At 41.5% G+C, this 12,708-nt stretch overlaps 1 protein-coding gene across 1 annotated transcript in view; it reads right to left on the bottom strand.

Annotated features, from left to right (window-relative positions):
* Positions 1 to 10,711, bottom strand: part of Plppr4 (phospholipid phosphatase related 4) — a 53,128-nt gene extending 42,417 nt beyond the window's left edge. Inside the window, exon 1 of the mRNA XM_004663952.2 lies at positions 10,490 to 10,711. Coding sequence (XP_004664009.2) covers positions 10,490 to 10,711 — 222 coding nt within the window. The remainder of the gene's footprint in view (positions 1 to 10,489) is intronic.
* Between the last annotated feature and the right edge of the window lie 1,997 nt (positions 10,712 to 12,708).

The following is a 12,708-nucleotide window of genomic DNA, read 5'->3' as shown; positions in this document are numbered from 1 at the left end:
AGAGAGAGAGAATGAATGGGTATATGGGTGTACCATGGCCTCTTGTCCCGCAAATGCATGTGCTTCTTTGTATATCTTGTTTATGCGGGTAGGAGGGAGTTAAACCCAGGTAAGCAGGCTTTTCAAAAAAGCACTTTTAACCACTTAACCATCTTTCTAGTCCTACAATTGTTGTTCTCAATATAATAAGATGATATGGACTACTTATAGAAGCAAGAACAATTTATTCACATGGAGGACTAGAAAGACCTACATTAAATAATATGATCCATATTGGAACATTTCAGTATGAATTTGAGAAATAGTAATAATTGGGAAATAGCACTAGAGCAGGAGTCAGAAGACTCTCCTCCCATTCAGATATTACCCATAGTATCTTTTCAGTAACTCAACTTTTTAAAAAGGTTTTTAAAGATTCTTAAAGATTTTAAAAAATATTTATTTCAATGTTTATTTGAGACACAGAGATAGAGAGAATGTCACACTAGTGCCTCCAGCCACTGTAAACAAACTCCAGATGCATGCCTTACTTGTGCATCTGGCTTACATAGGTCCTGGGGAATCAAATTTCGGTCCCTTGGCTTTGAAGGAAAGTGTCTTAACTACTAAGCCATTCCTCCAGCCTTTAAAATGTTTTTTATATGTTACAAAAGAGTCTGATCAAGTGTTCTTGGATTACGTAACTTCATTAGGGTTAATTCTATAATAAGAGTTATTAATTCCACATTTAAATATTTTCTCATGTTTGTTTAAGAGAACTTGCTTGAGAAATAGTCTAAGCTATATTCATTCATACATATGTGAAGAGGAAATGTTTTCTCTGTATTACTCATGTTCAGCATAAACGATGGCCATGACACTCAAATGTGTATGCACACATGTGGGGGGATGAGTGTGGGTGTCTAGGATGTATGATATGTTTTATATGTATATTGTTTGTATGGTATATACACATGTGTGTAGATGCATGGTAACACACATGTTTATAAACAGGGAAGGCTAGAATGTTTGTTGCCTTCCTCTATTACTCATTCACATGCTTCCTTGAGACTGAGTACCTCTTTGAGCCTGGAATTGCTGATTTTGGTCAGATTGGCTGACCAACAAGACCCAGGGATTTGCTCATCTCTGATCCCCACAGTGCCATGGTTACAGGTATGTACAGTGTGATGGTTTGAATGTGAATGTATGTTCTTTATGGTTTCAGGTGTTTTAATAAGCTTGTAACTTGGGTTTCCAGTTGCCTGGCTGCAGGAGGTGTCACTGTGGATAGATCTATGGGTTCATCAAAAAGGTGTGTTTGAAGGTAGACCTGATTCCATCTCACAGTATACAGAGAAGGTTTTGTGTTCTGGAAGGTTTGTGTTTTGCTGGTGTTGGTGTTTGCTTGCTGTAGGTTCTCTCTGCTTGAATCTATGGAAATGAACGGCCACTTCTGCCATTGATGTAACTTCCCCCAGATCTTTAAACTTGAAATATATTCCTTCCTCCCATAAACTGTGTGTGGTTGAATGTTCATCCCAGTGACATGACACATGGCCATGCCAAGCTGTTTACATGGGGGGTGGGAAATCCAAATCAGGAAATTTAGGCTTTCTCAGGCCTCATGTTCTTACCCACTGAGTCATTTCCCTAGCCCCTCAAATGATTTTTAATTAACTAGCCAGCCTAGACAACTCAAGCACATAAAGAACATGAATTCTCACTGAATTTCATATGCACTTTCAATAGCCTCATGTCTTTTTCATTATGCTACACAGCTCAGCCTCTCTCTCTGCTCTTTTCCTTGTTGTACAGTGTTCCTCAGATTTAGTCTTTGCTCTGCACTTTGTCATTCTGATAAACATTCTGATAAAGCATTCTGCTTTCCTTAATTTGGAGTCCTAAGCTTTAAACTAATTTTTCCCATAGCTCCTTATTAATCTCCATAGGAACCTCATAGATGCCATTTAATCTTATCAAAAGGAAACTTCTCTTTAAGTGGATAACCACATAATGCCTTCATCCATACCAGAAGGAAATCAGTAGGAAACAGCACCAGCAAAGTCAAATTCAGTGGCTAAATGTATAGAAAATCTTACTTCATTGGCTGTGACACCCAACCACTTCTTCCAAATATATTCATTGCATACATTGTGAAGCTAGCCAAGTTTCTCCATTCCATTTCAACACTAAATTTAGTAGCACCTCTAAAAACATACATGATACAGCACAGGGTGATCACAGGGGAAAAGCAAGATGGGAAAATATTCAAACTCTGGCTCCCACTCTTCATTACAATATGTCCTTGGTAAAGATATTTATCTCTCTGTGCTACAATTTTCTTTTCTTTATCAAAAGTATTTTATCTCAATCACACCTTCCAAGGCTCAGGGTCCATTGCAGAAGAGGTGGTAAAAGAATGTAAGAGCCAAAGGAAGGGTAAGACTCCTTACAACGTGCTTCTCCAGACATAAAATTGCCTGGATATCCATGACCTCACAGTGCCTGACACTACTACACAAGACCATCATAATAGAAGGTAAAAGATTGTGACATGAAAATAAAAGTGAGACTGATTGAGAGGAGGAGGAGATATGATGGAGAGTGGCATTTCAAAGGGGAGAGTGGGAGGAGGGAGGGAATTACATGGGATATTGGTTCAATCATGGAAGTTATTAATTACAAAAAATAAAAAAATACGTTTTTAAAAAGGATTTATTTATTTTTATTTACTTATTTATGAGAGAGAGAGAGAGAATGGTCATGCCAGATCCTCTAGGAATTGCAAATGAATTCCAGATGCATATGCCACATTGTGCATCTGATTTACATAGGTCCTGAGCAATCATACCTGGGTCCTTAGGCTTCAAAAGCAAGTACCTTAACTGCTAAGCCATCTCTCCATCCCAAATTTCTTTATTTAATATTTTATTTTCTATTTGCTTACATGGAGAGAGAAAGAGAGAAAGAAATAGAAATACAGATGGATAGATACAGACATAGGGACAGGGCATGCCAGGGCCTCTAGCTACTGCAAACAAACTCCAAACATATTTGCTACCATGTGCATCTGGCTTACATGGTGTGGTGGTTTGAATCAGGTGTCCCCCATAAACTTAGGTGTTCTGAATGCTAGGTTCCCAGCTGATGGATATTTGGGAATTAATGCCTCCTGGAGGGAGTGTATTGTTGGGGGTGGGCTTATGGGCTTTATAGCCAGTTTCCCCATCCCAGTGTTTGGCACACCCTCCTGTTGCTGTGGTCCACCTTCTGTTGGCCAGGGGGTGATGTCCACCCTCTGCTCATGCCATCGTTTTCCCCTGCCATCATGGAGCTTCCCCTCGAGCCTGTAAGCCAAAATAATACTCTTGGTTGGGTGATTTCTAACAGCAATGCGAACCGGACTGCAATACATGGGTTCTGAGGAATCAAACCTGGATACTTTGGCTTTGCAGGCAAGTACCTTAACCTCTAAGCCATCTCTCCAGCCCCTGTGCTACAATTTTCTAAGTAAAAGAAGTAAATATAATTATACTTTGTTGGAGGCCAGGCATGAAGGTGCATGACTATAATAACAGAAATTTGCAGGAGGATGCCATGTTTGAGATTAGCCTAGGCAAAGAAGTGAGACCATGTCTCAAAAAAAACAAAAAAACAAAAAACAAACAAAAAAAAAGTAAAGAAAAAAACCAAACAACAAAACAACAAGAAACTGCCTTTTAAGAATTGTACAAGGGGATGGAGATACAGCTTAGAGTTAAAGGTGCTTGCGTGCAGAGTCAAAGTACCCAGGTTTGATTTCCTAGAATCCACATAAGCCAGATGCACTAGGTGGCACATGCATCTGTAGTTTGTTTACAGTGGCTAAAGGCCCTGGTGCAGTCATTCTCTCTTTATCTACTTCTCTCTCTCAATTACATAAATAAAATATTGTTTTAAAAGTTGTAAGATCTAATGGTATTTTTCCCATAAGGTCTATAACAGGCAGGATATTTGAAATTCAGGATTATTTATTATTATTATTACTAAGATAATCATCAACATAAATTCTCTTTGAAGCTGACAGAAGCTAGCAAATTATTTCTCTAAACAATCTTCCAAAAGGAGAAAAAAATTACAGTTACTATTTTGGTACATGAAAAACAGAAATATTGAGATATATGCCTAATGATATTAGAGTTTTTGTAAAAGAAAATAAACTACATTTCTCAGCAAGACCAAATGAGTTATGTAATTTTCATACAGGAGAAAAGATAAAATAGAGATCATATTGTGATGGCTTGTTCCAGGTGTCCTCCAAAAACTGAGGTTTTCTGAATACTAGGTTCCTAGTTGATGGAGATTTTGGAATTAAGGCCTCCTGGAGGCAGTATATTATTGGGGGAAGGCTTCTGGGTATTATAGCCAGCTTTCTCTTGCCAGTGTTTGGCACACTCTCCCACTGATGTTGTCCACCTGATGATCAGGAGGCGATGTCTACCCTCTGCTCATGCCGTCATTTCCCCCTGCCATCATGGAGCTTCCCCTCTATTCTGTAAGCCAAAATAAACCTTTTTGCCCACAAGCTGCTCTAGGTCAGGCGTTTTCTGCCAGCAATGTGAACCTGACTGCAACACATATAAATTCATGGTTGTTACAATTAACAAGTAACTTTCTTAAAATATTTCTCAAAATAAATAATTTATATTCTTTCGATCTTAAAATATTCTGAGGTATTTTTCAAAACTATTATTTCATGCTAAGGTAGGAATTTTTTTTACTCTGTACTTAAACATGCCTCTGTGCAGAGTTATATATTATGGATGTGTATGTGCATGTGTGCATGAAAAAAAGAGATTTTAAAGTCCTATGTGTATTTATCTCTCTGTAAAAACATATTCACCAGTGGTGTACTTATTGGAAAATTGTCCATTCCATGGTAATTAATCTTCTACCCATGGTCATTCAAGCAACCCTAATCTAATTCAATGGTTTAAAAACATTCTGTTAAGATGGGGATTAATGGGGAAGAAGAAGGGTGTTAATGGGAGGGATGGAAGATAAGAGAAAGTAATTGGGGAATAAGACCAAAATACATTATATATATATGAAAATGTCAAAAACAAAATAAATATATATAATATATTTATAGTTTATAATATATACAATAAGTTAAAAAATGTGTGCATATACATCAAACATAACTCTATTACCTCCAAAAGTTAAACAATAGATTGTCATTGAAAATATGCTATAAAGGGCTGGAGAGATGGCTTAGTGGTTAAGCACTTGCCCGTGAAGCCTAAGGACCCTGGTTTGAGGCTCGGTTCCCCAGGACCCACGTTAACCAGATGCACAAGGGGGCGCACGCATCTGGAGTTCCTTTGCAGTGGCTGGAGGCCCTGGTGTGCCCATTCTCTCTTTCTATTCTATCTGCCTCTTTCTGTCTGTCTGTCACTCTCAAATAAATAAATAAAAATAAATTTTAAAAATGTTATAAAATATGATGTTTAACTAGACAAGAATCTATTTCTCATTTATTTTGTCTTAAGATTTTTTAAATCCTTTTGGCATCAAAGGTAAATAGGTTATGTGTTTACATGACATTTTGAACTTATCTTGGAGCAGCATGATAGATCCAACAAATATTTGATGGCAAGAAGATCATTATAGGGCTGGAGAGATGGCGTAGCGGTTAAGCGCTTGCCTGTGAAGCCTAAGGACCCCGGTTCAAGGCTCGGTTCCCCAGGTCCCACGTTAGCCAGATGCACAAGGGGGCGCACGCGTCTGGAGTTCGTTTGCAGAGGCTGGAAGCCCTGGCGCGCCCATTCTCTCTCTCTCCCTCTACCTGTCTTTCTCTCTGTGTCTGTCGCTCTCAAATAAATAAATAAAATTTAAAAAAAAAAAGAAGATCATTATAGTGCTCAACATAAAGGAAATGCTGAAGCACACAGACAACCAGCCTTATCACAGGTAGAATTGAGCTATTAAGCTTAGACTTTAACTAATTCTAGGTATGCTGCTGGCTGTAATTACCACTTTAAGTGATCTAGCCACCCCTGGTAAGTGCTCTGGAACTTGAAAGACAAGAGCAACCTTCTCTTCGGTGGAATATTCCTCTCAATACCTTCTCCATGTTCACCTAATACACCTTGGGTACACTTGCTGGAGAGTTCTTTCCACAGTGTGAACTTTCTTTTCCCAAGATAGACAATGCAAAACTAAATTACTTAACTAATTCCTAAAGTGAGGTACTATTCTGGATGTCATCATGTGTTTTATCAACTTCCACATGTTATAGTCAGCCATAAACTCCTTTATAAGAAGACAAATCATTCTACCCATTAGTTTAAGGTTTTAGTTGCTACCGTGTTTGGTGAAGTGAGGATGGATTACTTCATGTTAGATACTGAACTCCATGGCCTATGCTTACAGGGATGTAGGGGTACCCAGCCAGAGCAAAGAGGTTAACAATGTCCTTACTTCCTCCAAATCCAGGGACATTTGTTACTAACTGAGCCAGTTTAGGAAGTACATGCTGTTCTCCACCAACTCTGTGTTTAAAGGCTTCCAGTTGAGCACAAATTTAGCTGCTTCATAAACTTGGCAATACTGTTTAACTTCTATGAGCTTCTGTTTCTGTTTTATCTTCAAAACCTGGACAACAATAACCTCTTTCTTAAAGAGAATCTTTGAAGACTGAACAAGATACATACTATACGAAGTGCTTCAAATATGAGTGTCATTTTTATTGTACCAACTAAAGAGCACTCCAGTGACCCTATCCATGGCCATTACTACTGATAGATTCATGAAACCTGTGGAACCTAAACCACTTCTGGAAGCTGAGGTGGAGGTACCTTCTATTGGACAATGTGACCTCCAAACTAGACCTTGTCAGGACTGATTCTTTAAATTTAACCTAGAAAAGCAATAATCAACTTCAGGACAAGGACAGTTGTAAGAAAAGAAAACATATTTTTACTACCTTAACAGGCATATGGGATGTATGTATGTATGTATGTATGTATGTATGGTATGTACACACACATATATGTAGTATTTGTATATATACACACATATATATATTAAAATAGTCTGGATTCTATGATATGTGTAAATTTTTCTGTTATAGATAAATACATGTACACTCATATTGAGAGTACATAATCTCTTACACATATGAAGAAACTGAGAATGAGAGAGCTAACTTGGCCAGAATTTTCCAAGTAATGAGGTTGTATAACTGATGTTTGAACCAAGTCTATCTGTCTGTAAGACCCAATTTGTCCTCAGAAAACTAAACTTTGTAATTTTCTTGCCATAATTCAATCTAACTTGATTTTGACCCTCTCTGGTCCAAATGAGCATTTCCAGTGAACTTTCTGCATATTTCATACCTATTATGAAGAATAATTTAAAACTGGTTGAATAACTTGAAGAAAGGCAGCTTAAGTTGTCTACAACATCACAAGACCCAGAAACTTTTTCTTGAAGATATGGTCCTTTTATCAGCATTTTGTTACTTCAGTTGTGGTCCAAAGTGTAAGAGGAAGTTTTATATATAAACTTTGGATTGAAATGTGATGGAAGGAGATTGAATCATGTTTCCCTGTTCCATTTTCATTGCTAAGTCTTGAAAAGCTATGTTATAAAGCAAAATATCATCCCTCTAGTGCGTTTTATTGACATGTTAATTCAATCTCTTGTTTATTCAGACTGCAAAGGAGATTCATTCTACAAAGTCTCCTAGCAGCTTCAAAATGAATCATTTCAAGGTAGCTGGTAATAGCTTCTTGTCAACCTCTAAATAGCTGCCTAACAATGCCTTCTCCAATATTCTGGATGCTCTTTAGTGGCTCATGATGCATTTCAGTTGCAGGGAGAAAATGCATAAACCAGTTGTGTAGCACTCTCTTATAACATGGTTGTCCCCCAAGATACAGTGCCATACGGCTCAGTTAAACTTCATGGTCTTCTTCAAGTAATTGTTGGCAACTTATCCTGCAAAGAAATCCATAGAGGGCATGTGAATGGTTCAAAGTGAAAGTAATGCATATGGATTATTTCTACTTATGGAAAAGATGCAACATTTATAAGTGTTTATTTTGAGAGTCAAAATTCATGTGCATCATGAAGTACTTTTACTTTTAAAACCTTAGGTTAAATTAGGTTATATATTTTTGTTAAAGTTTCCTCAAAAGTGTACAGTTTAGGGCTGGGGAGACGGCTCAATGATTAAGAGTGATTGCTGGCTAAGTATGAGGGCCTGAGACTGCCCAATTTGATTCCTGAGAACCCATGTGAAAAGCTGGGTGGGGCTGTGCAAACTGTGACCACAGTCTATGCGGAAGAGGGGGGCATAGAACTGAGGATTACCAAGGTTAACTGAGCAAAAATGGCAACTCTGAGCTGAGGGAGAGACCCCATCTCAAAGAAGAACACAAAGGAATAATGGAGAAGGGCATGAGAAGTTTGCTTCTGGACTCCACATGCACAGGCACAGTCCTGTATAATATATCCATGTGTATATAAACATACATTTATATGCACATGTGGACACAACACATGGCACACTGCACCACACACACTCTACAGACACAACAAAAATAGCAAAAGTGTACACTTTAGATTTAAAGGGAAAAACTAAGAATTAGGTTTGTATCCTTATTCATGAAAGTAGATTCCCAAAATGTACCCTGCTCAATCCTCATGTAATCAACTCCTAGCTGCCCTCATATGGATACCTTCCTAGAGATGCACCTAAGAATTAAGTGTTTTATCCTCAATAAACATAACAAATGTAGACATGTATGAAAATGTAGTTCAAAACCACAATCATTTAGCAATGCGACAAGTGGTCATTTTCTATGCTTCTCCCCCTCTCATCATGGCCTCTTCTCTGTTACTCATAATTTATTTGAAATATTTTTGTTATTATTCAACAAAAAATACCTAAGCAATGGCCTCAAAATTCATTGAGAAAAGAGAAAGGACAATTAGTGAACCAATGATTTTTTTTGTTTGTTTGTTTGGTTTTTCGAGGTAGGGTCTCACTGTGGCTCAGGCTGACCTGGAATTCACTCTGTGGTTTCAGGGTGGCCTCAAACTCACGGTGGTCCTCCTACTTCTGCCTCCCGAGTGCTGGGATTAAAGGCGTGCGCCACCATGCCCGGCTCAAACCAATGATTTTTAAATGAACTATTTTTTTCTCCTTCAGTGATGAAGGCCTTGGCCACCAGCTATTTCTCTAAGGCATATGCAAGTCACATACAGCTTTCTTAAAACTGAAATCATTTAAAAATGTGTGACATAAAAAGAAACTTCCAGATATAGAGCTGCCTGAAACAACAGTCTCACAATGTCCCTTTCCCCAAGTTTCAAGACGGTGACTTCTTCAACCTCACAGTCATCAAGTACAGACTCTATCTGCACATGGAAGTACAAACCTCCATATTTGGCTGAAAAGACAACTAGGAAGGATGCTTATAATTCAGGAACCGCCTCATAATTCTTTATGCAACCCAGGCTACAATTACATGAAACACAGTTTTATGCATAAAACTATCAGATACTTTCAAACCTATTTAGCACATCCTCTCTCTACCTATAATTTAACAAACCCCTTGCTTAAAAATGTCTTCCTAATGCAACAGATCACAGTGCATGGAAATCTGTACCTGCCAATCTTAATACCCCTCCCGGAAAATGTTCCTCCCTCCAATACTGCATTCAGCAAGTTAGAGGCTCATTATGAATACATTTCCATGTTAATTGCTTGTCTGCAATACTGCTCAGGACTGAATAGATGCATAATTCACACGAGATCAGCTGATGTCATGTATTTTTATAATATATGTACATATTTGTGTGCATATACTGTGATACAAACACATAAATGTGAGTATAACTGTATGTGCACACACACACCGTGATCAAACGCCAGCAGACTAATGACTGACAACTGGCAATGAGGACCCCATTTTAAGAAACAGATGACAGTGCCATAGCGGCTGTGGTCAAAGAAAGGTTAGGGGAGTGATAAAAGCCACCAATAATAATCTAATGCTATAAAACACCGGCAGTTCTCATAGTCTAGGGCATTGCTATGTGCTCTCTCATTCTCATCCAACGCTCAAGTCGCTCTAGATACATAGCAGACTGAAAACAAACAACACCAAAAATAAATAAATAAAACACGAAACCTAGGCATCATGGCCCCTCTGGAGCAAGGAGGGGCGCTGTGCAGACTGGGGCAGGGAATTAGACCCACACTCGCACAGGTATCCTTCCCTGCAGGCCACCCAGCAGCGACACCTCTAGCGGTCACCACCCAGTGCTGGCAGGCACACTCAGAGGAGCTTTCGAGAAAAATCTGCGAGGGGGAAAGGGAGAGAAGGTAGGGCATCTGGGGAAGCGGCGCGCGCCCTGGCACCGTCTCCTTGCCACCAAATCCCGTCCAAGACCCGAATTCGCTCCAGGGCTGGCTGGAAGATCTGCATTGTGCCAGGTCGCTGGGCCACCTTACCTCGACGAAGTAAAAACAGGGCAGAAGGGTGACACTGTCCTTGATCACTTTGCCCTTTGGCCTCTCCTTCGCCGACATCCCGGCCGTCTGCCCCGCGGCGCGTCCTCCGGCCAGCGAGGTGTGCTCGGCGCGGCCCAGGCGAGCCGACCGCTCCCGCCGCAAGCCCGGGGCGCCGCTGATGTCACATTCCCCGCGGGCGCCGCCGGAGCCAGCGCGCTGCATGCAGCGCCCCGCCGCCTCTCCCCGCCCTCCTTGCAGCAGCCCGCGCCGTTCCCGGGGCCCGCAGGTGCTCCCGGGCGGGTTGCCCCCGAGCTGCCGGCGGAGGGGACCGCAGCTCCCTCCTCCAAGCTGTTGCTGCAATGGCCTCCCTTCCCTGCCACCCTCCCTCGGCTCTCTCCACCCTCCACCGCCGAGGCTCCTGGGCAATCGGAGCTTGACGTCAAGAATCGGCGAAGGGGGAACGCGCTCCTGGTTTAGGCGTCAGCCGAGGCGCTGGGACCGGGGCCGCCGCGCTCCGCTCGCTCCCGCGGGTAACTTCAAGACTCCTCGGAGAAGCAGCCGGCGCCGCGCCCGCTGGCGGCAGAAGGCGACCTCCACCTGTGCGGAGTGAGAACTCACTGACAAGTAGGCCAGGGAGGAAATTCTTTTAGATCTGACAGGAATGTCAGTCTTCCTGAAGGATCGGGCCTCAGGGACTCCTTTGCACGCATACGGAAATCTCCCTGCCCGCTGGGGAGGAATGGGCGGGTGACAAGGTGACGGTTTCCTACACCATAAGAAGCAGATGGTATAAAGGGCGTCCTCGTTGACCCCAAAATCCAAGACATGTTCTAACCTTACCCTCATTCCCTTAGCTCAATTTGAGAATTACAGTCATAGCCGCAAAATGCCTGTCTTTGATTATGAACATCTCAGGGAAACCTTTCATCATGTTGTAGTGCCCATGGTTGTGCTCAACTCTGTGACTATTTGGACAAACACCAAGTCTCCCATGATACAGAAGAAACATCCAACAAGCCCGCACCAAAGCATGACACTAATGAGTGGAACCGACATTCCGGATTGTGGGTCATATTCAGTTCCTCTGAAGTCTTCATAAGGACAGCGTGTTGCTCACTCCCACTCTACATTTCAGCTCGCCTTTTCTATCTCTCCTCAGTGGGTTCTTGGCAAGACCCAGACCACACCATCCACATTCACATTTCACTGCCCTGACTACCAATGCACTCGCTCATGCACTATGCTGGGATTGGTTTCCGAGTCCCACCAGGCATGCTATTTCCCTTCCCAGTTCACCATACTCACCTGGGAAATCCCAGGCCTGGCTGAAACAAAGTCTCTGTCTTTAGCAACTAAATAGGATGCAAGAAAAACAGGCCATCATATTACCTTGTCTCCTATGAGAGTGGGGATCACGTTTTTGAGGCAGGGCCCACAAGCACTCGCAGCCCATGGTCTGTCACTTTCCCATTCATTCCTTCCCTTCCGTTTCACATGCTGCACCCTCAGTTGACTCCAGCTCATTCAGAAAATAGAGGCGGTAGCACAGAGCTGTACCATGTTGAGGCAGGCAAGCTTAGGGACCAGTTAGCTATATATTCAGGACGATAAACAACACCCCTTTCCTAACAATGCACCTGACAATCTGTTGGTAACCTGAACTGGTACCTGCAGTAAGCTACGCATGTACCCCCTTTAAACAATGGGAATAAGCTACTTTTCTCAGCAACGGTTTCGTCAAGTCTCATTTCTATTCAATCATTTGTATTTGGCCCCCTCCCACAGTGACTACCATGTCTTGCCTGGGTTGGCAGGAAAAGTAGCCTCTTGACTGCCCTTCCAGCTTCAGCCCCTGCCCCTCCACACCTTGCAAGCCATTTGTTGCCCCTCACACAACAGTCAGAGTAACGTTCTGAAGTAACTCAATTGTGTGCCTTCTCTGGTCTATCCTTCTAAGAGCTTTCTACTGTTTGCAGAAGCAGAAAACCCAAGGTTCTCAAGCATTTACCTTGAAACTCACCCCCTCAACCTTTGCCAGCTTGCTGGGCCACATTCACTTAACTCTGTTCCCCAGCGCTAAGGGAACCTGGTTTAGCTTCTGGCTGCTTCAGGATCCTGGCACTCATCACCTTTGCTAACGAACTCTGCTTATCAGTGGTTAATCTTGCACATCTCCTTGCTTTTTCCTGCTCTTGATTCTTTCATATTAGTTTATTTCT

This window comes from Jaculus jaculus, chromosome 19 (genome assembly GCF_020740685.1).
Source record: "Jaculus jaculus isolate mJacJac1 chromosome 19, mJacJac1.mat.Y.cur, whole genome shotgun sequence".
NCBI classification, from domain to species: domain Eukaryota; kingdom Metazoa; phylum Chordata; class Mammalia; order Rodentia; family Dipodidae; genus Jaculus; species Jaculus jaculus.
Note: the sequence above shows the minus strand (reverse complement) of the source record. Positions and strands in the feature narration are given on the sequence as shown.